This window comes from Lampetra fluviatilis, chromosome 18 (genome assembly GCF_964198595.1).
Source record: "Lampetra fluviatilis chromosome 18, kcLamFluv1.1, whole genome shotgun sequence".
Classification (NCBI taxonomy): Eukaryota; Metazoa; Chordata; class Hyperoartia; order Petromyzontiformes; family Petromyzontidae; genus Lampetra; species Lampetra fluviatilis.
This window is the reverse complement of record NC_136292.1, coordinates 677,202-704,797: the sequence shown is the minus strand read 5'-3', so window position 1 is coordinate 704,797 and position 27,596 is coordinate 677,202. Positions and strand designations below refer to the sequence as shown.

The window sequence follows — 27,596 nt, the reverse complement described above, 5'->3', positions numbered from 1 at the left end:
ATTGGTCGGATTTATTGGTTGGAGTGAAGTTTTTTTGGTGTGAGTGCTTTAATAGCTCTTGACTTCAAAGCAGATGAGATATTTGTTTAATAATGCCATCTAGAATTGTCTCATTTAAAGTAAAATGCTGCAAATGCATTATGTGGACAGCTGCATTTTTTCAAAGTCTAGCGTTTGGTTGGTGGTTGCAGGTTTTATTTAAATATATATTTATAAATGTTTTCATTTGTTTGTAGAATCATATTTTAATGCAAATGTTACCATTCGCGCTGTCAGCCAATTGCACAACAATGTCGAGAGGATGTACAGTGGATCGTTTTATTTATACATCTTCTTTATTCAGCTCATTGTCATCTGACGTTGGCACGCTGCCATACGTCGCCCGTGACCTCTGTCAATCTTATCTCGGTCTTGTCTGCCTCCCAACTGTTCCCTAGTGGCTATCGCGAAATGTCGCGTAGCGCTCATTGCTCTGTGGAAAAACCCCTCGCCTTACGCTTCTGTCAAAAACATTGTAACACCATGGCCTCCACCCAACAAACAAGCATATGCAGCTGTGCTGACAAGTGAATACATTTACACTTTTAAATGTATTATTTGACTTTCACATCGACGTGCAAAAGAAAGCACCCTCATTCGCGAACGTAAATTGTGCGTGAATATGCAGAATAACACTCGAAAAAGGTGATGTCAACTTGACATGCAAAGCATGCTGGGATTATTGTAATGTTTAGCTGTAGAAGACGCCCCTTTGCATATTTGTTATAGGTTGTCAGCCTTCAAACTAGATGTGGAACAATTGAGCCCTCTGGAGATTCAATGAATTGCTGCGATGGATGTCACGATTCGATCCTAGATTTGATTCTGCTTGATATTTAACTCCAATTACTTTCACTACCTGAGTGATGGCAACCAATTAAATATATCGTACGCGAATTGAAACGAATATATTCTCCCACGTGCCAATCTGGGCATGCATCTTGTGCTCAATAATCATCATTAGCTGATGATTTGATGCATCATTCCATCTCTATTGTAAACATCTTGAAAAATTAAACAATTTTGTGATGCTCTAGAGAGGATCTCTAGCGCTCTTCGACCAGCAGTGGCGTGAGCCAGCAGTTGCAGGGCTGCACCTTTGCTTGTTCACGTGTTGACACGGAGTGTAAAGGAACTATACGCATCCTTATAATCTCTTGTGAAAGAAATATTACCGTTCGAAGTCGTGACTTATTGATTTCCTTATAAACTAAAAATTTGAGAGGCATCTGCTACATAGAGATGTCGAGGTACAATGAAAAATATCGTGCGAAATACATACTAGGTTGTTGATATTGTGCTGCAATGATTAAAACACCACTCCTGTATACCAAGCGCGGACAACTTTTAATTGGAGCGAAATAACAATGAACCGAGACGTTGTCTCGCAGAACGGAATAAAAGCCGAGAATTTGCGTTGGCCAGCGATGCTGCGATGGGTCGGTTTGTTTTTCAACTGGGAATCCCCAATCCAGTCTTGCTTTATAAAAAATATTAAATCATTTAGCCAGAAGGGCTATTTTTCAGGCCACTGTAATAAAATAAATAAAAACAAATGATTAATTTTTTAAATGTTTTATATGAATGTCCATAAAGAATAAATGATACGCACACACAGATCGGCCAGTGGGGATTTAAGGGCCATTATTGTAAAGCTCTGATCTTCAAATATGATGCTGAAGGTGGGAAGTCGGTGTACAGGAAGATACAGGGTTTGCTTGACAACAATATCAATAGTGTCATGTAGGTTAAGAAAATAAAAATATTCTATTTTTTAAATTAAATGATGGCCAAAGTGTTGGAATGAAATAATCAATATCCATTCACATTAAGAAAATATCTTGCATGTTACTGTGTGCACGGCACTGCGAATGTTCTCATGGGATTCTTTGCAAATGATAATTTTGGTCACAATTCATTTAAAAATGTGTTCATTCTGCTGGTGACAGCCTAAACCCTCGGCAGAATATGAGACACTTCTTGTTTGTCCGTCTTCAGCGTTGCTCGTTGGCTTCAAATTCGGACAAATATAAAAAAAAAACATCGCATAGAAAGGCAGAGAGCAAATAAGAAAAATGTGGGAGAAATTGAATTAAATTGTGGAACGGGGAGGGGGATGGAGGTGTAGAGAGGTTGGAGTCGACGAGGATGCGTCGGTTCTGGACAGTCATGAGTGGGAGGAGACATCGCGGAGAGTTTGCCCGGGTTGGCTGGGTGGCGGTGGGGGGCAAGAGGGAAGGGGGTGGGGCGGTAGTGAGCGAGCGAGGGAGGATGGGAATCGAGGGGAGATAGGCAGACTTAATGAAAAGAAGTGGAGTGCTTGTGCTGAACAACCGGAGGTTCCTTTGCTGTCACTCGCTGGTGATTTATTGTAACGGGAGCGAGCAATGCAAAATCAGCCGAGGGACTACCCGCCGCCGCCTCCTCCTCCTCGGGGGCTCGCGACACGTGGTGCGCCCGCCTCTTCTGCCCTTCACGCGCAGGCTACACGCGCGCGCGCACGCGGACGCACGCGGACGCACGCACGCGCGCGCACCCCGGAATGAGCGGAGAGGCACACATGCGCCAGCTGTGGCAGTCATCCCTCTTCACCTAAAAATTAAAAAACCCCGAGCGATGGATTTTTTTCCACGTATTTTCGTCAGCGTTGACCACAGCCCCCCGAAACGGTCTCTCCTTGAAATCGGTACCACCATGGTATTTGTTGTTGTTGGTGGTGCGGGAAGTGTGGGGAGGAGATTATATTTGTGACTAACTCTCTCCCCCTGACCGCACCCCTCCCCTCCTAAAATAAATAACAATAGTAATCAACAATAGTCTTTAAAAAAAACATCCGAATCTTGATATCAGAACTTTCCATACCATTTCGCTTGTCTTTGATCTGACACAAATGGAAATCCTTTGATTTTTTTCCTCGTCTTTTCAGCTGCCTCGCGGGAATGGTTTTGGCTGTCACCCCACAAGCCGTGATGTGAAGTGTGGTGGATTTTTTTCCCGATTTTTTGTTGTTGTACCACCATCTATTGTTGGCATTGATGCACAACAGCCAGGAATACATCAACCTGAGCCAAAAGGATTTGTTGAACAATTACATTTTGCGATTTATTTCACCCTCCCCCATGCTATCGTCATCGTCAAGCAATATTCTCAAATAATATTCATTCTTTTATAGTTACAATTCCGACAATTTATTTTTCGATTCTTTCCTAAAACTTTTTTTAGATTCATCACAGCCTCGGATGTATCGTATTTATATCCCGACGCTGTCTTGCTTTGCCCTGCTATGCCACACGGAAGGAACAAAACGTGGCAAAGGATTTTAAGGCATTGACTGGTGGAGGGAGCAGGAGCGCACGAGGGGGAGCGAGCACGCGGCCGCTTCTGGGATGTTGTCGTGATGCTTCCCCTGGACCTGCCGGCGCTCGGGCTGCAGAGGCTTCCTGCCGAAAACTTCGTCATTCCGATGGAATCTGCCACACGGTGATTGCAAGCCAAGTGATGAATAGCTTTCCACCCACAGTTATGTGGAATGCGGTAAGTGTCTTTTGCTATCTGTGAAATATCTTGCTGGCGTTTTGTTTTTAATGTTGCACCTTTTGTTCTGAATGTGCGCGTTGTACATTTGATTTGCAACACAAAATTTGATCGCAATAAACCGGAGCATTCGACGGTTTTTTTTGCAGCGCTGCTGCTGCATAAGTACGAGGCTGTTTAATTCACGACCCAGTCGTCAATCATCATCCATTCGTATGATAGTAACTTTACATTAAATGTGTTTACGTCTGTGAGCAATGTACCTGCATTTAAAGCAAATGCCAAGCACATGAGTGCGATTTTAGCTGCAGTTCAACAAAAGGCTGCTGCTGCTGCTGAACGTATTTGCTCCATGTGCGTTGCACTCACCCGTCCGAAATTGTTGTACTGTACTGTTTAAAGGTTACAGGTGCATCCCTGTAATTGCTTGCCCACGCTGGCGGACGCACTCGAGAGACCCTCTAGACGCTAGAGGTTATTTGGCCTACTCTTCCACACTGGTCATATGCCTTGGAAAGAGGCACGCTCACTTTACCCCGCCACACGTGATGGCCGACTACTGATTGACTCGCTGTGCTGTACTCATTCATGCTGCTGGGTGGACAGTTTCGGGGCGCGGGTTTAAGAAACGTGTTCATTGTTTAAACTGCCGCACCCGGAAATTGAACCAGTGACCCTCTGAAGCTGAGCTTCTTGGCGCTAACAATACAGCACAGCAGCTCCCATTGTTGTAGTGTTACCAGACCAGCGACTCGAATTAATGTCGTTGATGTTCAGCTTGTTTGTTACGCATGGCTGTGGCTCGCAAAGAAAAACTTTGACTTTAAAGGGACTGATTTGTCAGAGTAACCGCATAAGGACTTTATAAACCAGGTGCACAGAAATATAACCAGGGCGGCCTGCATATATATTTACATTTTGTACATATAAATTAATAGACTGCAATGTATCCATGCCAAAAGATTGTAATAAAGTATTTCAGTGTCATTTTAATTTTAGTTAAGTGTGCCATAGATCCATTGTTAATCTTTAATTTGATCATTTTAAACATTACATGTATTTTGTTCATTGGTTTAAACTTTGATACTATTCACATGATTGGTTAGCATTAATATTCATTTCCATTCACTGTGGAAGATATGAACGTAAAATGTGAATAAGCAGCCAAAGGAAATGCAATTGAATTAGTGTTGTAATTTTCCGAGCATTGGCAGTGAAATCACATGTACCTAAATAAAGTTGAATAAAATCCAGCAAAATGTTAACATCAGTGTCTTAAAATTAGACGTGTTTAAATCATCACCTATGCCAGGAGCTTAGTACACAAACTACACGGACACGCTGCAATTAGAGAAAAAAATCTAATGCCGTTCTAATTTTATAAATAAACATAGCCCAGTAGCTTTGAAGTCATCCTGGAGCAGCTATCAATGGCAATTCACATTCGTGTCGATACGCATCCACTTAATAATGGGTGCAATCAAACGTATTGTGATGAGAAGAACACTTGGATCGGCTGGTCGTTTTCCTCAGGATGTCAAACATGAGAAGGTCGTGGTGTTCCCCCAAATGAGCTGGAATTTGACCTAGGGGAAGACCACTGTGTGAACAGAGAGCGGTCCTTGTTATTGTGTCAGCTTGGATACGAGATGTGGACGGCTTGTCTCAGAGATATCATTTCCAGCGGAGAGGGATTGATAAAGCATAGATATCGTTGGACAAGTGTGCCCCATGTGGTCTACAGGTCGTTATTAGGTTGATGACGAGGACAATGCTCACAAAAGCACAGATCCAATAATAAAGCTCTACAGAGTCACCATGGCGCTTATTATAATCATTTTGATCAGCGCAATGCCAAGGATTACTACAAATTATTGTTGGCGTTTGAGAATGTAATGAGATGTTGCAGCGACTGATGATGATGGAGATGTTCATGATGGTCATCATCTTGCCCATTGAGCCATTAATCATCGCCATGCATCATGCTCACGATCATTGGAATTACTGGCACACAAGCTCAAGACGAATGTTACACAGTGCGACTGGGCTCGTGTGGTAGAGGTGTAGTCGTAAGGGAATTACGCTATGAACTTGATCACCTGAGTTCGATTCCCGGCCATGGATTACATCATCCGTGTGGAGTGATATCAGAATCAATGCTGGGCACCCTTTCAACTGATCGCACTTATCAGCATGGTGAAGTATGGTCAAACAACCTCCATCCAGCAGTGGATTAATACACGGTTGTACCTTATATGCGTTTAATGTCTGTGCTGCTCATAAATTGATACATTTGATATTTCTTTATGGGTATAATCCCGAGCAAATTTGAGATCGACTTCTTTTTCAATTGCACAGCTGCGCATATGGGTGTGGTTTGGCTGGCTGGCTGTAAGCAACATCAATGTGGGTCAACAAATAAACGATGAATGGTTCTTTGTGCTCACTCCGGTATATTGAATATGTACTATTTGTCTGGATGGGTGTCACTGCGGAAGAGGGCCTGATTCAAATTTGTGAGGTTACGGGTTCAATTCCCGATTGGGCTATTTGGCTCAGCTCACGATCCTCTCGGGGTCAATAAAATGAACACAGTTTTGTGTTTAGTCAACAGAGGTTGTGTGCTATGGATAAACTGGCACACGGCATGGGAAAGTGGACTTTGCACCACTGGATGTCGGACATAAATGAGGATTAAAACCACTCCACACTCATTTGCACATGACGACACATTGATTTTGATTTGTGTAAAGACCACAGGGCATGATTAACGTGAGGAATCGTGTCGTAACAGGCGGTGGCTGAGTGGTTGAGGTCAGAGCGCTGAGTCGGCACTGATGAGATCCTGGTTTTGAATCCACGCATTTGCCGGTGATTAGTCTTTCGAGTGTAGGGAGTTGCTGGTCTTAAGCCCAGTCACCAATGACTGCACACAAAAAAAAACATCACATTCAATTTGGTTGGGCACTTAATTAATGTCCAGCTCTGAGAATTAAATATATGTTTGGCTGTTTTGCGATGAACATTCCTCGAATATGCACAGCAGAGGAGAAAGTGTTTTCCTCAACTGCATAGACATGTCCTTTGAAGAGATCTCAGAGGTAGCTTTGCCATATCTGCTTCTATGGCCCGTTCTCTAACTCAAAAGATCTGCAATGCTCTTTGAGAGATACGAATGGACACTTCATCTGATAACACCGATCGAAACATGACATGGGGGGGGGGGGTACCCAGAAAGTGCATCACAAACTCTAGAACTCGTGCCGTCACGTCGGCGGTCGTGTCGTCAATGTGCAGCAGGTCACCGGCAGGATGCCCCCAGACCGCTTGGGCACCAGAGAGGCGGACGCGACGGGGAACGCGAGCACGGCCCCGCCGAGTGCTGCCGCCGTGGCCGCCGCCGCCGCCGCCGCCCACCACGCTCCCCTGCCGGCTCCCCACGCGGGCGCCGGGGCCCACGTGGAGGAGGGAGATGGCAGGAGAGCGGAGGAGAGCAAAGAGGAGTCGATACTGGCCGCTCTCGGGATTGTGGGCACCGTGCTCAACCTCCTGGTCATTGTCTTTGTCTACATCTACACTGCCACGTGAGGTTCTCCGCGCCTTCAGCCCCCGCGCTGTGGACGTACGGTACTGTGAGCGGTGGCCTCGCCTGGTCAGCTGCGACGTCTTTGGCGACGTAACGCTTCGGCTCCTTCAGCGCGTGGATTTGAAACTCCGTTTCAGAAGAGAGTCGGAAGTACTTATAATGTGTATGCCTTCATCGGCTTTCCTTGAAAGAGAAAACTCACGTCGTGTTTTTGTCCAAATTTTAGTTTTCCGATCTTTCTTTTGCTTTTTGTTGTCTTTCATTTGAAATGTCAGGCCCTGTTTTGAGGCCAGGTGCATCAACCTACCGATTGCACTCAACACGGGAGCAAGTCCACGTACGGTCAAATCATCGACAATTTACAAGCACAAAATGAAAAATGTTCCAATTATTTTCAAGTTTCTGAAATGTATACAACGAGCCATTTGCCCCACCATGCGCCTCGTAATTGCCTATTGTCGTGAAAACAGTTACAGGATCTCGGTCGTCGGCTTATCGTCCCGACACAAAGACGCTGTGCTCACGCAGTCGCGCTTGCTGCACCACGAGGAGATTGCGCGCTTTAAACAAATGTTCAGCAAACGTTTGGCAAACAGTTGTGTTGTAAAATTTAAATCCGTACTATTTTATGAGTACAGAAATGAAGACGCAGTGTTGATGGTTCTGCTGCCAGTGAAACTGTGCTTAGGGCAGGGCCCAGAGCAAACGGGGTTTTTTTTGCATTTAAAATGTGATGATTTAGAAAACAAAGTTTACAGAGCTGCCTTTATTGTTTCCATGGAGATGTGTGTCCATCACATGATCAGTCCGAGGTCATTTCCGACGTAGCTGTGTGGAGCTTGTGAGGACACACTGTCAGCATACACCACGAGGAGTATGGAGCCATTTACTGAAGGTGGCTTTGTTCTTCAAGACCCCAATTAACGAAATGGAAATACTATTAAGATTTTTGTATATCATGTGGTGAAATGTAGCTTTAAATTAGTATATAGTCTTTATATCCAGTTAATGTGTAATATGACATTCATGAGAACAATTACTACGTTCATATTCGGTGGGAGACAGCTGTATGACATTGCTGTTTGAAATAAAACATTATGTTTGCTTAATAGCGTTTTTTTCTAATGCAGCCTCACATTTCCAGTGAAATACCAAGTGGCAGAATGCATTGTAACAACTTCACAAACCTTTCCCATGTCATTGTTACCTTCAACAGAAAATTACTTTATTGGATAATCATTAATGTCTGCGGTCATATGTTGTCAAATAAACTTACTTTGTAACGTCTTCTAAATTGAGGTTTCGTAAAAGAACAGACGACATTTAAATGAAAGTCCTTCCAGATGTTTAAGTCTCATGTTACCAGCTCCAGACAGAGGAGACTTTTGTTTTGGATGGGTGTTGTCTCCACTGATCTGAGGATGCACAGCTCACATAAATAAAAACGGGAAATAAATAAATGCGTGCGGTAGAGCTGGGTAAAGTTGTCGATTAAAATGACGAATCTACGACAAAAGTATCATCGACTACGTTGGGTTGTGTTCGGCTATCAAGGCCCTTACAAGCCGTGTCGAGCGCGATACGGCCGATGACATCACCAAGCCCCGCAACTAACCTCCCGTCCAGTGGCACATGTGAGAAACAGGAGATTACACTCTTTCCAGATATTTATGTTTTCCGATTAGTAACGCAATCGAACTGACAGTTGTGAGAGCAGTCCATTACTTGAATAACCCGAAAGCCCCGCTCTCCACTACGGTGCGTGTATGAAGTTTCATTTGACTTTGTTCTTTGGTCGACAGCGTTAACATTCGCCACACGCTCATTATCTCTCAGCAGACACAGAGTGCAGAATATTGCGTTAGTTAGATGGGCCACCAGTCCAGCGTCATTAAACCCGGTGCTGTCTTCAAGTGATACAGACAAGGGCAGGGGTTGTGTGACAGTTCCCCGCCGGGCTTGGCATCCAATGCCCTGGGGCACGGTCCTCCTGGTATGGTGCTGAGAGGTCACCTGAGCTGTATTTATTCACTGGGATGTGAGCTGGTAAGAGAACACACATTTAAAAATTGTAGACGTTCATGAGGTAATTACAGCATCCAACAGTATGCGTCTGCCCATTTTCTCATAATGGAAGGGACAAAAGTGGACTTGGGTCTTTCAAGAAGTCGGCAATGTCCAACATGATTTCCGAAGGAAATTTTCCCAAATAATAGAGGACCTCTTCTTCCAGGGGTTGTATCGGTTACAAGCTTGATGTGGTGATGATATAATTCAGAGGTTCTAGTGCGACGAAAAAATGTGCATATTTTGGTAAAATAATTTCGACAAAGAAAGCTCTGACATCTGAGATGGGTTAATGGTTTCAAATTGAATACAGATTTAACCCGAAAAGAGATTCTTAGTAAAAAATACTTTGTGTCAATTTCCTGCAATTGAATGTGCCTATTAAAAGTTAGCGTTTATTCGTTAGTACTTAAAAAGAAAAGAAAATATATATTTACGGTTTCACCAAATGTATTACAAACAACATATTGTGCTTGATTAATCGGTGATAAAATATCTGAAGCCGTAATACTTAAAAGTGTTTATCATCGTCCTCGGCCTTGGTCAACCCACTGCTGGATGAAGGGCACCCTCACGCCGCCGCCATCTCTCGTGATCCCGTGGTGTAACAATTGATCTCCCCTTGCGAAATAAACTGATTTCATTGCTGCATCAAAAATGTATACGTTAGAATATATTTACAAAGAGTTAGAATGAGATTCACTGCATTCTATTCATTAGTGCTAATTAACTCCTGTGTAATTCTCATAGACGTGCGCGGCACTCATTTGAATTCAATATCAGTTCCACTATTACATATAAAATGCGCCGCTCACATGCACGCACACCGACGCGCTCGAGAACAAACACCGGCGGTCGGTTTTCATTGTCACTTTAAGAATGCGTGTTTTACATCGGTAATTAAAAACCGCACACGCTACTAATTTGAATGCAATTCCGCGCAGTGCGACATTCATGTTGGTCTTCTTCGCTTTCTACTAATCCTTGACACGCAGCGGCCGCTTTGAAGGCGTCCTGCTGAGTCCATTCATCCCTGCCTGGCTCGTCTCTCTTTTTTCGTGTTGTTCGTGAAACCCACTTGGGTGCAGCGTGTTGGCCTCTTGCTCTAACCCGAACCCTTTTATCCGTGGGTACAGACATGTTTGGGCATATTTTCTTTTACCGACTGGGGAAAGGGGGGGGTAGTGGGGGCTGTGCACTACTTCATTTAATTCTGGGAAAAACAACGGTGTGAACCCATCGACACTTCACTCATTGCCGTGGTGGCTGAGTGCTCAATGGAGATGGCACGTGGCCACTTCCTTGGGCTCTCTCCATCCTCAAGGTTATTCCACTCGAGGGCGAAGGCGCCGAGTGGCAGTGTTGCGCTTCCGAGGAATGCCACTCTCTGCCTCCGTTGCGCTGTGGAATTGCGTCGAATACTTAGATGACCATTGTGGTGGTCAACAGTCGTTGTTCTTTGGAGCAATTGACTCCTGTCACGGGAATGTGGAATTTAATTGTGTTATTGTTGTTGTCAGCATATAACTTTTTCGCTCCCATTTTGTTGCTTAATTTTTCGTATTCAGTGGTGGCCTCCGAACTCTGTGACGTCGTCTCGCTCGCTCCTGACTTCTCTTGCGCCGGCTTCCTCTGCTTCTCTCGCCTTCTCCCGGTCTCCACTCCGTAGTTAGTTGAATCTGTTATTCCTCGTCAGTTGTTTCAATTGTTCTCACGACGTGTCCCGCTCATTTCCACTTGATTTATTTCGCTTTAACAAAAGCGTCGATGACCCCCATCTCTTCACGTCCTAACCCGTCTCTTCAGCTTACTCCGATCGGTGTGTGTGATACTATAAATCTGCTGGGCTCCGAGATGGCCAGGAGATTACAGTACAGAATGTAGTTTTTCACTCACGACATGTGTATTTTCTCTGGGTAATTTGCTCATTAATGAATCGGTCAAACAATCCCAATGCAAGCACCTGCTGCAAAGACCTTCCACACCCCCTACCCCTGCCCGTGCCCCCCTTCGCACACCCCTCCCCCGCGCCCCCCACCACGCCCCCCTCCACCCCCTAACCCCCCTCCCAACCGTGCGCCCCTACCTACGCAAGGCGACCACCCATGACCCCTCCCTGTTCTGATTGGCTGGCCAGCGCATGGCCTGCAACCAATCAAAAGTGTTTTGCTGGATGATCGGTTGATCGTTTAACTCTTGTATATGTACAGTACTCGCCTTTTGCCAGTCCTAGGATGGGTGTATTGCAGTAAATCTGAAACTTGCAATCGAAAAGCAGATGTGATATTCATTGCATCCATTCGTGTGCAATTTGTAAGGGCGCGGTGACACAGACCTATTTCATTTAAAGGTTATAATCCCTTGTTCATCATGACGTCCTTTTTACTTCGATGTCTCAATAGCGTTTCGGAGACCACGTGACGTGAGGGTTCTGCCTTTGTAGTGAGGGTTGTGAGTTGACGCCGAGGAGGGGGGAGGAGGCGCTTCGCCCCCCCATGCAGAGTGACGTCACCCACTAATTATTATTAATGGGGGGGGGGTCCATTTGGAGGACGTCACCTTATGATGATTATTAATGAGGGGGACTGTTCGACGTGGGGTGACGTCATGCGCTGTACACACAGACATTCTTGGCTTATTATATAGTACTCTATGCATTATTCTGCAATGAAGAAGTCGCTGCTTCCATCTCCTGGCGTGGCAGTCGAAACAACGGTGGGCATTTCTTAACTTCCCACTGTCCACCGAGCGGTGTAAATAGGCACGCCGCAGTCAGTCGATTCGCAGGTCGCGAGTGGTGGGGGGCAATATGTGGCTCCTCCAGCCTCTTCCAAGACGTCTGGCGAGTGTGGAAGAGGAGTCCACATACCCCCGGAGAGCCGCTCTAGAGCCCACTTCAGTGGAAGCCCTTCTGCCAGCAGTGGCATGAGCAAGGATTGCAGGTCTGCACCTTCACCTTTTACCAAACTAATTGACAAGCGGGTGATGAATGGGGTAAACGATTGAACGGGTGAAGAACGAAACACATTTTCCCATTTCAGATGTGGATACTTATACATTGCAAAGGAAACAAATAAGCCACGGTGCTCAAACACTTATTTTTCATAAGAATCGATTCCAAAACCAATGCTCGTAAATTAGTTGGTAGCGCCACGCTGGTTGAAGGCATCTTTTTTTTTTGCTCAAGATATTGATCCCGTAAGAAAAAACAAAGCCTTGACGAGGAGGGTGGGCAGGGTGGGGGAGTGACCCTGGACGGGGGATCGCGAAACAATGCGGCTTGAGAAATGGCTGTGGCAGGTGCGTCTTACATCTCCTCTGCACCACAGGCTGATTTCTTGAGTTTGAAAAATGTGTGCTTACAATTCGGTCGGGAGCACTTACCTTTTTTGGTCGCGAATACACAAAGTGTGGGCGGTGTGGAAGTGATTGGAATTGTTTGGGGGGAAAAAAGCAACGCTCTGACATGATAAATTGCATCATTATATTATTTACTTATATTTTTTTTTATGAGAGAGCCATGCTGTTGTTACACAAGATCATTGTGATTATTTCACCTTCAGGATGTTAATTATGTAATCCATCCTAAAGGAGAATGAATACGATTTATGAGTTGGCCAGTCAAGAACATTGGAATCCTAAAGGAATTATACCGACCGAATGTTATGCTTATTGAGAAGGCACGTTTCTAAGTACGGTGCAACTCCTCTAACCCGAGTCCCTTTAATCCACCGGCTTTATTTCACGTCCACCCTACACGAATCACGTCCACCCTACACGTCCACCCAACGTGATGCACGTCCACCCTACACGTCCACCCCACGTGATGCACGTCCACCCGACACGAATCACGTCCACCTTACACGTCCACCCAACGTGATGCACGTCCACCCGACACGAATCACGTCCACCCGACACGTCCACCCAACGGGATGCACGTCCACCCGACACGAATCACGTCCACCTTGCACGTCCACCCAACGTGATGCACGTCCACCCGACACGTCCACCCAACGTGATGCACGTCCACCCGACACGAATCACGTCCACCTTGCACGTCCACCCAACGTGATGCACGTCCACCCTACACGTCCACCCCACGTGATGCACGTCCACCCGACACGTCCACCCCACGTGATTCACGTCCACCCTACACGTCCACCCCACGTGATGCACGTCAACCCGACACGTCCACCCCACGTGATTCACGTCCACCCGACACGTCCACCCCACGTGATTCACGGCACCTTCCCTATTAATGTGCGTTCCATTATTCTGGTTATTCGAGACTTTGTGCGGATGTGACTCACGAAAATCAGAAAATCCTCCCGGTTATCTGGAACATTCGTGCGGTTAACAGAGAGTGACCTCGACCTGTTGGAAACCCCTTTCTACGACGCACACGTATCCATGGCCAGGGAATGCCCAAAGGCACTGTTCGTGCATGGAACTCCGGAGAGTCCGAAATACGTCATCGCCAATGCGTGAGGTGCCGGTGTGGTCGTGGTGGCGATGATGATTATGACGATACTGCTGGTTATGGCAATAGATTTGATGACGATGCTGGTGACGATGATGGTGACGACGATTGTGTTTGTGACGATGATGACGATGGTGGTGTTGGTGATGATAATCATGATGATGGTGGTGCTGGTGGGATTGCTCCACGGATTGGAGTCTCAATGAAGTTATTGCCACGGCATCGATGGCACAGCAACATGAAGCGGGTAAGGGGAGTAACCCAGAAATAGCGGAACATTAATCCTATTGTCCGCATTGATCCTTGCCTCTTCATTGGATAATTTGAGTAAAATGTGTGGATTAAAACACAGAAAACAGGATCAATGTACCACCCCCCCCACATAAAATAATATAAGATGATTTATACTGTGTTATGTAATGTGTCGAGTGTTTTTTACAATTACTCTTGTGAATTTCATTACGTGCACAGCATGTATACAAGTGGTCTGAGTCTGTTGGAAATTCCACATGTCAGGTAACAATCTCTCCATAAGTGCAATCACTGGCTCGAGATCACCAACAGGGATGACATCCACGATACACCCCTGTCTGTTAGGTGGTGAGTGGAAAGACATTCAATTGAACTGTTAGTTAAAAGAACGTGACCAAGCATAGTTTGCAGGCACACTTATTTAAAATCAACAGTGAAATACTCCCTCTCCTAACAATGGTACGTTAAAGTGCACTAATCCAATCATCCACCAGATTTGCAGCCAGTATTATTATTATTCCCACGTCCTCTGTACGTGGGTCAGGGTAATTGTCTTGGGGGATTCGTAGCGTTCCCATAGTGGCGCTGTTGGCGGTGCATGGTGCTCGACGTGATCGAAGGAAGGGGAGGTGGGGGGGCAGTGGGGGAGAGTCGGGGGGGAGTTCCCTTCAAGGCGATTTTACAATTCGGTACAAAGATTGCTCGACTTAGCCGCGCCGCAGCGACGTGATGCAACGGACACCCTCCATCACTCCCCGTTGCTAAATCCCCTCCCTCGTTTGCCGGATGAGATGACGAGTTTTTTTTCTGGATGACAATCGATGACAGTGGAGTTAGGTTGTGTTTTTTTTAAACACAACGTGGCTCCCACATTTCACTGTGAGCGGCATCCGCTCTTTGGGAGCACTCGAAGGGATTGGGGAGCATTGTAATATTTATTTTGTAATATTTATTTTGTCATATTTATCTTTAAAACCAATGGTCCACCGTTGGTGGGTACAAACGACAAAGGCAATGTGGTTATTTATTTATTTATTTTAAAATATATTTTTCTCCAGAGGCACCTCCGCACTTTCCTAGAATCCAGTCACAGCGTACAGTGTGCGCTCGATTATTTGACGTGAATGTTTTGGCACGACGCTGTATTATTTATCACGTGTTAAAAAATACCACACACACACAAGTTGAAATGCAAATTGACTAAAGGAATATCTGTGTCTCCTCTTTACAATTAACGGATGCAATATGAGTTATGTTGACAATCTGCCTGCCTGTCTCTCTCTGTCTCTGGGAATGTCATTCACATTTGCTGCAGAATACATCCCCCCCCCCCAATTTATTAGACTGAAGCCGACGCTATTCAGGATTTATTGTGATCCTTGTTCTTGCATTAATTTGTAATAGTGACAAAATAGCAGTGCAGACGACATTCGGTCATCTGAGATGGATGTTCCGCAAGAAGCTGTTGTTTTGGTGGCTTTTCCAGCTGGCTTTGGGAATCAGTCGTCACGCGAAGCCTTTCATCCTCTTTGAAGATCATTCGCTTTTCGAAATCATTAGCTATTGTGACGCACATTTCACTGATCTGGTAAGCCTGAAAGTGTTCACAACATGCCGCCAGATGATTGGCACAAAGAAACCCAAGCTGAAATTTGAGTTCAACAACAGGGCAGTTAAATAACTGGCAGCAGCTCGGAGAGTCTTTCGTCCAGCAGTGGATGGGCCTGGGCTAATGATGATGATGAGCAAGCATTATTAGCTGATCAGGTCACTTCATGCGACCCAAAGGCAAAACGATCAATGTATATAATAATAATTATGCATATATAGCAGTGATGAAGGCCAATACGTGTACATCATAGATGACATCACGTATGTATGGTGCAAGAAGCAGATGAGCGTAAGAGACGGGAAGTATCCGGTATGAGAAATGTTCAAGCTAATGAGAGGACGTATAATCATCCCAGGATCGTGGAAGATGACAGTGGCTTGGAGAGGTCTTCATCCAGCAGGGGAAAGATCATGGCTGCTGCCTGATGATGATATTGGAAGTTTTCATGTTCATCACCAACGATGCCAGAGTCTGCTCTTGCATCGTTGACGCTCACAAAGACTCGTGGGGGGGGGGGGGGTGTGAGAGCTTCTCTCGATCACAGGTATGGTCAGTTTGAAACGCAACAGCTTGCCCCAATGCTGTGTGGGTCTGTCCAATGCCAAGCAACATCAATGTCATTACATTCCCTGCCACCAATCGTTTTGTTCACAAGTTGTTTCGTCATTAATTCTATAAGCCACGTTTTATGAATTGGATTTAGCAATACTAATTAATTAAGTTTGTATGCATTCTTAATAGACCATATTCAAAATAATTTTCACAATGACATCCATGACTGCTGTAATGCATGAGCACACTTGTTTTTTTGTAAACAGTGGGAGACTTATTTTGACACGCTACTGTTAACAAACACACGGCGTTGACATATTAATCATTTATCGTTTTGTTGATGCCTTGTTACTGTTGGCCACTTTATGTGACTTCTGCTTCACAGAGTTATAAATCATGCTGTTATGGTTCTACAAGGTAATTATTTTTTTGATATCTTGATTAACATAGCAATGATAGATAAACTTTAAATTGTAAACACAATGTTTTTTCATACACTATGTTAAGCCTCAGCCCGATGACCAGTGACTACACAACAACAACATCACAATCAATTTGTTTCCGAAATAAATTTTGGCTAAATTCCACTACTCAGAATTTAAATATAATTGTAACTGTCATGCTATATACATTCCTCTAATATGCAGAGCAGATGGCAAAGTTCTGCCCTCTACCGTGTTGACCAGTGGTGGCTAGTTAGACAGGTCTCAGAGGGAGCTCTGTGGTATCTACTTTCTGTGGGCCATTCTCTACTAACACGAGAGGTTGCACTGCTATGCGAGAGATCCGAATGGATTGATGCTGATAGCAAAGTGTGTTATTGTATTGGGGGAAATTGATATGTCAACACAAATATAAGCAATAAAACACCTGGGCGTCATCAGTTTTTGTTTGAGCTGCGATTTCATTACTTCCGAATACATTACAAATTGCATCAATATTAGAAAATTCAATGTAACGAATTGAAAGTAAGTTTATGATGGTTTGTAAACCACAGATGTGAATTTAAGACCCTAAAATTGGCTGAGTATGTAAGTATCTGACGAGCTTTGCTGCCATTCTCATACCTTGCCCCCTTTGTCTCCTAAGCCTTTTCCACAGCTGATTAAAATCTTGCACTCGAATCCACAAGTGTTTGGGAGAAGAGACAACGCTGGCCAGGCATGGTGTTCAGCGACCGCCAGCTACTCCACCACACACAAGGTCAGGAAACAAATGCACACCAAGCACCAACTGCTCTGCTATGGTGGGCCCTTCGTGAATTTCTGCAGTGCGTGTGGGTGGCATGCTGAAGTGACGTGAATAATTTACAACGAACTTGTAAACAGCTGGCTTAGAGCTTCATAAATTCTGAGCATTTGACGTCAACATGATGTCACCGCCGATATGTGAAACTCCGTCGAGAATTGTCAAGAGTTCGTGTCCATGCAGGGCCGACTGGCGTAAATTCAGAACTTAATTAGCAACGCCAACGTTTATTCGCGCTTTGGGGGGAGTTTTTTTTTAAACCATGAAACCAGCCTGACGATGTAGGTGAGAAAGGCTGCTATTTTCTAACCCTGAGAAAACCTTTCCCAATCATTTGTGCGCGCAACCATCGAGCAACTAAAGCACGCCAACACGTCCGCCACTGCGTATGTTGTAATATTGACCAAATCGGTTTAAGGTATGAAAACCCTGATTTATATATACATATATAAAACCCTGTCACGCGATGATTAGCAGGGTGCATGAGGCTGTTTGTTTCCAATTAATATGATTTAACGTGGAGGGTTACAGAAAGCACAGTGCAGAACCCATGTTACTCCCCCCCCCCGTAGCAAAATTTAATATAAATGCCCCCCCCCGCAACTTAGAAGCTAAGGCAACCTAATGAGGCAGACTGACAAGCCTGTGGCGTGGGTATTCGTTGCCCTTCCCTACATCAATGCAAGCGAGCTCATTTTAATCATTCCCCACGTGCAGCCCACTCATGGAATGGATGGGCGACTTGATAAGGTGTGACACAGGAAAAATCGTGGGCCATCTGGACAGTTTTGTGGCTGGCACATGAGATGATGGAACGCAAAGTACTTTCAAGTATCCGCCGGGGAACACGACTCGATGCAGACTCTACTGGGAGGTTTGAGTCCCACCTCTAGCCAGTCATGGTGTTGAACGTTATCAAAGTGGACTGCTGCAGAATTAAAAACCAAAAAAAACTTCTGTGATGTAATTTGTCGTGAGTAGACCACTGTGTGCAAGTGAATTGACTCACGTTTGATTAAATATATTTTATTATCCACATTGGGTTATTTAAAAGTAATACGTTATACATCTTTGTGAAAGCAATGCTGGATGAAGTCCTTTGTTGGCTGTGGGGTTGTTTGACCATATTTCACGCCGGTCGGTGCGGGTGGGTGAAGTGGTTGCGAGGGTGGAAGGTGCGACTCAAATTTCACTCGCCGCTCACGTTCAGCTGTGGCCTGGGATTGCAGTCAGTCCACGTGGGTTCACTGCGCATGGCCCTAACCACTGCACCACCGTTCAACCCCGTTAATAAATACACATGACAGTCGTCTTTTCTGGGCATCGATTGGGTCATGGATAATAGGAGCATCAAATAATAAGGTCTCTATTAAGGGGAACTTCGTTGTGTATTATGTATATTCTATTCTTTGGCATAGAAATTGATTTGCTGAGTAGGCTTTTATGATATTAGTATAGAACATTTAATATTAGCTTTAATAATAAAACAATATATATTTAGATTGTGTTTTATATTGAGGTCAACTTAATTTAACTGGAACTCCTAGCACAGTGCTCTGGAGTGCAGAGGCATCTGGCCATGGGTGCTATTTTGCTGTGGCTTATATGATCTATATATGGGATGTTAACTACCTCTCTTGGTGTACAGGAGGTTGTCGGTTCGATCCCGACCCTGACGCCTGTATATTTGGAGTTCGCATGTTCTCCCCATGGCCGTGTGGATTTTTCTCCGGGTCCTCTGGTTTTTACCTCCACATTTAGAATCAACATGCCTTTAGAGTATTTGGCTGCTATACATTTTCACGTGATAAGGCACTTCGTTGGGCTATCATTTGTGGCCAGGTTACTTCTGAAAAAGAGCTATATAGCTCAGTGGGCCTTACCTGGTAAAATAAAAACGAGTTCAGTTTAGTTGTGCAGGCAAACAGGTGCTTGCGAACAACACTCACTCCAACAATGAAATAATTGTGAATATGTTCCTCAATTGTATGTTTATTTATTTAATTCTGTCTGATCATGGCTGCTGAAGAGATGTTGGGCTTTCTGAAAAAGATCCGTGAAGATGAAGTTTTTGTCCTTTACCCAATGGAGGAGGGGGGGGGGGGTCACACTTTCTCACACTCTGCTATGAGATTTGTTTGTTGCATTACAGTCCAACCCTCGATTGTGTTCGTCCGATGCTTTAGTTGAACGATTAAGGCGGATTATTACATGCTTGATTTATGCATAGAATAGTGCGTGTAAGAATCAATACAGTTCGGTTTGTATACACTATGGAAAGGAATTACTTCACATATAACCTGCAAGCTACGAAATAGTATTACACTTGTTTACCAAGGAATGCCTCACCGAGTCTCAAAACTCTCGCTGAGGGACCCTTTTCCAGCCCCCTCTCTCTGCCCGCAATGTTCGTTATCTGTCCCCTCATCCTCCCCTCCCCAATCAAACTTTCATGTTCCCGCTTGTCGTCCCCTCTTGGATGGGGGCAGAGAGCCCGAATTCCCTCCCTCGTCACGTCCCTGGCACGCCAATCTTGGGCTGTTATTCGCCGAGTTTCTGCCCCCCCCGCCACCTCTTGTTCTGTGACCCGTGCTTTGTACTGGGCTCGTGTTGATTTGCAATTTAAAAATGAGGGTACTGCTAAGTTTTCGCAGTCCAGAGGGAGGGGGCGGTGGGGGTGGTGGTGGGACTTGCTATGTGCTTCCCAATGAAGTAATTTGCGAGCCCTTATTCAATTTCTGAAAATGTGGACCGTGACACCGGCACACAGGCTCTTCTTCCGATGCCGACATGGGATCTATACCATCTCTTATACGACGTGTACGTTGGAGTTGATACGAGCAAAATATTATCCAGTGCAGCCTACTGGATTTGAACGGGGCACCTCTGCAACAAGCGGGGAACGCACTACAGCTGGGCCATATCACTGCCCCAAAAAGATGCTATCTGTACCACAATGACAAACAATAGTGGACTCTTCAGTTGAATCGCAACCTCATATTTGGGAAATGTTACGGTTAGCAAGGGGGGGGATTTAGTTACATTCCGCGTATGTACTGGACGTAAGTACGTGTGGATGCATGTATTCATTTATGTATGTGCTGCATTTTTAGATATGTATGTGCGACTGTATTTAAAGACGGTGACATTTTGAAAATGATTTACAATATTCTTACAAAACGTCTCTAGATGCAGGACCCCTACACTTAATCTATCCTGAGTTCTGTAATAGAGACAAAGGGTCGAAGGGAATTTGTATTCTCATTAAATTCACGTCATGAACAGGACAGAAAATGTGTACTAAAATGCGTCTATATCTGGGGCACGGTGCAGTGTGGATGATGACGATGATATAAAAAAACTAAACAAGGAAATGGAAATTATCAAAATTCTCTCTTTAATGCACGTAGACGCACTCTGACGATGACATTATGTAAAGTGGTTTAAATAGCAGCTATCCAGTGTGGTATTATGTAAAATTCCATGACGACTTATTATAGAATATTACATAAAATAAATATTAACATTTCATCCATGGCATTGGGTGCTGCCTTGCAGGATGAACAATGTGACATTAGTGAATGCCCTTCCAGTAATTAGAAATGTCATTGTAATTAAAATAGTAATAATTAGTTTTTGATGCCATTGACTGCAAGCTTGGCAGAGACCATAGAGCAATATTTTCCACGTCTCATTTCTTTCGAAAGCAATTGCAATATGAGGTGAAAGTTCATGCGGATGACTTCATCTGTCATCATTTAAACATAATTCTGATTACAGTTCGGCATAAATCAAATAACAATTGGGCCATGCCAACGTTGAGTGGAGCTTATGTTCTACAAATACTGATACAAAGATCGCCCGCATAGCTTCTACCAGACGATTGGGCGAGTGCTACAACAGCTCCTACCGTTGTTTGTCCGAACCGGAGACAACCTTAGGGTCAACTTTGCAGTCCCTTTCCCCCACTCCTCAAACGGCCTCTTGTGAGATGCCACAACACTACGGAGAAGGCTCTGGAGTTGACGATTGTGAATTGACGTTGATGTTTATTCATAGGTAGCCTGTAAAACAGACAGCAGATCGTCAGTAGCTTCCCTTTGTTCTCGTAACATCCACTCAGCCTCTCTGTTCAAATCGGTTCAGATAATCACTGATTCTAATAGTGGGGATCGAACTTAGGTCACCAGGCTCATATTGCAGTGTTCTCACAACTGTGCCACAGCTCCCTACTAGAATGACAGGCGACATGCAAATTCTCTCAGGTATTAACATGGTCAAAGTGTTAACTACATCGCCTGATATGCAGGAGGTTCGTGTGTTCGATCCCGACCCTGACGCCTGTATATTTGGAGTTTAAATGTTCTCCCCGTAGTTGCGTGGATTCTTCTCAGTGTCCTCAGGTGTTTCCCTGCATATTTAGAAATATGCGATTAGAGTAGTTTGGCTGCTATAAATTTCCACATGATCAGCCTCCTCATTGAGCTATAATTTGTGACCAGGTCTCCTCTGATCAAGAGCTACATCACTCAGTGGGCCTTAACTGCTAAAACAAAAAGTTTAGTTTTAGTTTGTAATTGAAGTTGAAAGTCAGGGTGTATCCATTCTTAAATCATTATTTGGTGGTGCTCCATTGGTGAACCACATCTAATGGTGTAAATTTCACATTCTTATGGATCGGGGCCAGCTCACGCGTCAAAAAAAGATCAGAGTTGACTTCCGTCACAGTCGCACCCATTTTACTTACCCCAGAGGAGTGGTGGGCTGAGTTGACTACAAGCAGGAATTGAACTCGCAACTTTCTCTATGATGAGTTTAGGGTTCTGCCGAAGTACCAATCACCAACAGGTCTAATCATCAATGAAGACCAGTGGTGTAAAATGAAAATAATTCGTTTCCTCACTTGCATATTGGACACTAGACTGTGTCACAGAATGGGGAGACAAAGCCATCTTGGGAAGTCCGTTGACAGTAACGGGGCTCTAGTGACCAAATTCCGGTGGCAGGGAAATGACAGCTGGGGGCTCAATCACAGCTCACCCTCTCTGTATAACCTGGCCAAACACCGTGGCGCTAACTATATATTATCAGTCTGGCATTGTTTGACAGGCGTGTATTATCGCGAGATCTTGCAATGAACTCAGTAGAGTAGTTCTAGATTTGAAGCTTTCGTGACTGCAAGGAATCATATTCTTAGGTTTTTTCGGTAAAGTCACGTAGGTAAAACATCAAAATTAATGAAAATAAAATAAAACAAAAATCACGACGTTTCGGAGGCAACACAAGTCTCCGTCATCAGGTGGGACCGTCACAGCCAGATTTACTGTATCAAGTGAGGCAAATATTCCAAGATACAAGTTCTTAAATACAAGTTAAGGGGGTAGGAGTGAAGGAGGGGCTCATCTGAATGTGGTAGCCAATGAATGGAACGTATTGGGAGGGGGGGGCGGGGCTAAAAGAGAGTGAATGTGGAACTGTTGGTGCACCTGTTGGTGCACATGCTAGAAGGGGGGCCCCCCTCCCTCCCGATACGTTCCATTCATTGGCTACCACATTCTGATGAGCCCCCCCCTCTCCTACCCCCTTCAACTTGCTTATAAGGGATTACATCTTGAATCATTGCCTCACTTGATGCAGCTAATTCGGCTGTGACGGTCCCACCTGATGACGGAGACTTGTGTTGCCTCCGAAACGTCGTGATTTTTGTTTTATTTTATTTTCATTAATTTTGATGTTTTACCTACGTGACTTTACCGAAAAAACCTAAGAATATCAGTAGAGTAGATTCTTTGTTGAAACAGCTGTGGATGCAGATGCTGCTCTTGCTTTTGTTTCACTGCAGGCGTATACCCCGTGCTCCCCCCACGCTCGCCGCCCCCACATCAACCCAGCAACCCACAGCGCTAACCAACCCAAGAATCCAGCAGTGTGGTGCATGAGCCAGCTACTGTCTGCCAAGTTGGCTTGAGCTCCTGACACGAGAGGAAGCCAACTTGAGCCGTTGGGATTAATCCCAGAAAAATTAGAAATCACCTGGCATGCTCGATGAGCACGCTTAATTAACGCACGTGCTGTCTCGCTCATTGCCAATCAGGATGGGGGCATAATGCTGGGCACCGTTATTGGATAGGATCCATTATGGGTGGTTTCACAAAATGTAACTTTTCGTCGTGATGTGCGACGCAGTTTATTACTCTGCCATATTTTCGGTTAGATTACTCAACTATTCTAACAAGACGGACATAGTTGAGGGAAAAAAAAGTCTCGCTTCGGTTCCCATGTGTGCCGCTGGACGGGAGGTGATGGGCAGCCCTTGGTGACATCGACAGCGCCATGAGCATCATCAGCCGGGTCGCGCTGGGATTGGCTTGTTTAGGGGGTTTCCAGCCTTCGCGTGGGCTAAATGTTGCTTCTATGATATTCTGAGATTGCATTGACAAACAAGAAGGAAAGGTTAGCACTGCTCTGCGCGGTGATCCAAACTAAGTTCGATTCCCACTCACAGCCAACATCAGTGGTGAATATTTGAACCAGTCCTGGACCTCCCCTAGGTCGACACAGCCTTAAATGAGGGCCTGGCACGGTGTGCAATTATCAGCATCGGGGTGACAAAGGCGACTGGACGCAGTGTTGGCCACCCCCCTCCCCCTCGTGTGTGTTCGTGCCGACCTGCAGAGGTGATCGCTAACAACACTTGCCCCAACAGTCTGTGTAGGCTCTGTGGGGAATCGTTTTTTACGTGTGTGTGTGTTATTGAAACATCAGCACAGAAACTGTATCGACTGCGCTGAGGCATTAAAACATCAATTCTAGTTCAGGGGTCAGCAACCAAAGTAACAAGAAGAGCCATTTTTTTGAATTCGATAAAAAAGAATCAATATTTCAAGAACCGCAATGCAGGTGAATATGAGAAGGTGGTCCTTAATGAATAAAGTCATGAAGCAGTGCTTAAAGAGCCGCATGCAGGCACAGGTTGTCGATCCCCGTTCTAGTTAACATCATAGACAAACAACACCCTTGTTATCATTCGGGTGATATTCTCATGTACCTGTAAAGTGTACACATGTGGACACATTGGTTGTTTTGAGAATGGTTGGTTGTCATCATGAGTGACAAATGGCATTACAGTTTTATGAGACTGTTCGTACAAGTGGGTATCTTGTCTACTTTATTGTCTAACTTTCGCCATCTTCTCGCGTAATAAAAAAAACATCAACTTTTTATAGCTTTAAATTAAATCGAACACAAATAATGCGAATCTCTTCACAGGATGCAATTGAAAGGTGCCTTATCCAGTATATATACCATATATTTTATTTAAAAAAAGATAGAAGCACATTGAATGTGAAAAATACTTGAAAGAATTCTGTCATTGATTTTCAAATTATCATATAAAACATAACAGGCCTCGTGTCACTGCACTGCTGGATGAAGTTTCCTCCCACGCTGTGTTGGTCATGGGGGTTATTTGGGCAAACGTCCTGCTGGTTACTGTTGGTTGTTGAAGGGGGGCCCAGGAGAGGTTCATAAATCACTCACCACTGATGTTAGCCTTGACCGCGGATACAACTCAAGTGGCCAAGTTCATAAAGCAGCGTGTTATACTATTGCCACCACTGCCGTTTCCAAACATATACGCATACAAAATAATAATAATCCAATACGTGTATTATTACCTTAATAACTGCCATTAAGCAAAGATTAGGCGTTGCACATCTAGGATATCATGGGTGGTAATTCTGGGTAAATGCACCGTTGATGATATGCTTCATCACTCTGTCTTGTCGAACAATCATTTTATCGCTTCCATCAAAATTCCTTCACGTAAAAAAAACACATTTCTGTCCTGACATGTAGTGACATTGCTATAATGACCTGAAATGCCTTGCATCTCTAATGCAATTCATTCTAACATAACATTATTTACCATAGTGTGGAAAAATGTTTTTGGTGACACATCTTGAATATCTCTCCACTCTGTAATCACGTATGACCCTATTCTGCCACTTGTAACAGACTGTAAATGAGATTTTGCATGTCAGCTGTGCATCTGGCGATTTAATTTAAATAAACTGAAACATTTTAATCCACATGGAAATAAATTCTGGAATAAAATTAGGCCAATAAATTAATGAAGCAATACGTGGTTTAAATGTAAAATAAAATGTTAAACATAAATAAATTGAAATTAATATATCAGTGAACAATGGCTATAAACTCTTGGTTATTTCGGTAAAGTCACGAAGGTAAAGAAAATAATAAATAAAATAAACATAAAAAATAAAATTAAATCACGACGTTTAAATCACGAAAACTTCAAATCTTGAATGGCAATATATTTTAAATGTCACCGATGAGATGTGCTTTCACATATCACCTTATCAGGGTGGTGCCATGGTGTAACGGTGAGTGCATTGGACTTGCAATCCAGGAAGTCACCGGTACGATTCGACTTCCAACAGCGGCGGTTGAAACAACGGTGCAGGTTTTTATAATCCCCCACGCCGCCTCTGTCCACCCGGCAGAGGACCGCCACAGTTAATCGGCAGGTCGCAACTGCAAAGGGGTAAATTCTTCGTACTCCCGCTTCTTCCAAGACGTCTGGTCAGCGTGGAAGAGTAGGCCCAAGTGCCCTCGAATGTGGCTCTCTTTAGCTCCCTCTAGTGCATGCCCTTTTGTGGCGTGAGCAAGTAATTGTAGTGCTGCACTTTTACCATTATATTCTCATTTATAACTTTGGAACATGTATTAGAGTTGAGCAAAATTACTCTGGATGATGAATATGTATTAAAGGGCCTTTGTACAATGAATTCATCACTCGTGTACATAATTACAAATTCTTGTTATTAAGTTATCACCAATACACTCAGTAAATTGCAGTGACAAAAACGTATACTTTCAAAATTGGGTGGGTGTCTGCAAACATTTGTTTCTAAAATTTTTCACAGCAGAGGTGTGGCTGATTCAGGAAATCGAAATGCACAATTTATGCAATGTATTCACAATGAATGCATTGGCGATGTTTGGTGTTGGGGATTGCGTAAAAAAGCATCTTGCAAATTACTTTTTGTTGTTTGGAAATGGATTATAATAACAGTCCCATTGGAAAAATATCACGCACAGACCTGGAGGATAGGGTTGAAAGGTTTATTTTGTGTTTCCTGAGGTAAATTTTGTTTTTATTGACCGACACTTGCCTTTGAAAGTCACCAAATTTTCCAAACTCGCATTTTTTTCATGCAGTCGTTAGCACTGCGAATTATGTTGAAAGAAAAAAATATACTCATAAAGAGTATCCGATATAATTAGCTTATTTCGTTAAGAGTATACTGCAATCAATGAAGTGATTGTGTTTTCTATAATTTTGGCTGCTACAGGATGTTTTCCTCGTCGGGTATATTTACTTGCATTTAACGTGGCCCGTGCTCGATCCGGCTATTCAAGAAAGCTCTCAGTTCTTGTAGAAGAAAGGGCACACGTGTGGAGATGTCCGCAGTCTGCTCCATTCTAACTGCAGGAAGCCTCGCTTATCGTCAGTGTTTGTTGCATGTTAGACTGTTGGACTAGGATACTAATGTGTGAGCAACATATCTTAGCGATGTCTTTCAAAGTTTAATGCAAAATGTCGGGTTTGTAGAGGAGCATAGATTGGGCATGGATTGGCATGAAACATTTTCAAGTAATGAAACATCTCGATTTTTTTTTATTGTACCGCCTGTAATTCGGTACAAATGTCCATTTCAATGTACCTTGCTGTTGCCGCAAGAACCTCCCAGCATGTGGAGTGAACCTGCAGACATCATACCCACGAAGTACAACCGAAAACACATTGGAGAGCCAAACAACATCACTGCTGAAAACCTGCCGCATTTGTCCCTGCGGCAGTCCCTGGTCTGTCTCTAAGAAAAGCACCCCCGACTTCCACGAAGTGATGTTCAATAAATTATAATAAATGTCCTGACCAATAAGAGATATGATAGGCTTTGTCAGATTAAACAGGCGGTAATTATGAGCAAAGTATTAATATACTTTGCTTTTACCGCACATTTTTTAAAATCAATGATTTCCCCGCTTACTATATTTAGCTCTGCTCTGTATAGTCCATTTGATTACCAAAATGAATATAACTATTGCCACTCTCGCTAATATGTCTGGAAAATGAGACGCAGACAGTAGAAGGGGGGGAACAGAAACGAAATGTTTCCATTATAAATAAATGCAGATCC

The 27,596-nt window shown here is 44.1% G+C and overlaps 1 protein-coding gene across 2 annotated transcripts; it reads left to right on the top strand.

Moving 5' to 3' along the window:
- The first annotated feature begins 2,336 nt into the window (after positions 1-2,336).
- TUNAR (transmembrane neural differentiation associated intracellular calcium regulator) lies at positions 2,337-8,216 on the top strand. Of its 2 annotated transcripts, none has more exons than XM_078864235.1 (3): positions 2,337-2,490; positions 3,337-3,573; positions 6,874-8,216. In XM_078864235.1, exons 1-3 carry the CDS (start codon positions 2,341-2,343, stop codon positions 7,159-7,161), a joined length of 675 nt encoding a protein of 224 aa, XP_078720361.1. In that variant the 5' UTR covers positions 2,337-2,340; the 3' UTR covers positions 7,162-8,216. The 2 variants fall into 2 exon arrangements, with proteins under 2 accessions (XP_078720361.1, XP_078720360.1); XM_078864234.1 differs by having other exon boundaries at positions 6,871-8,216.
- The last annotated feature ends 19,380 nt before the right edge of the window (positions 8,217-27,596 follow it).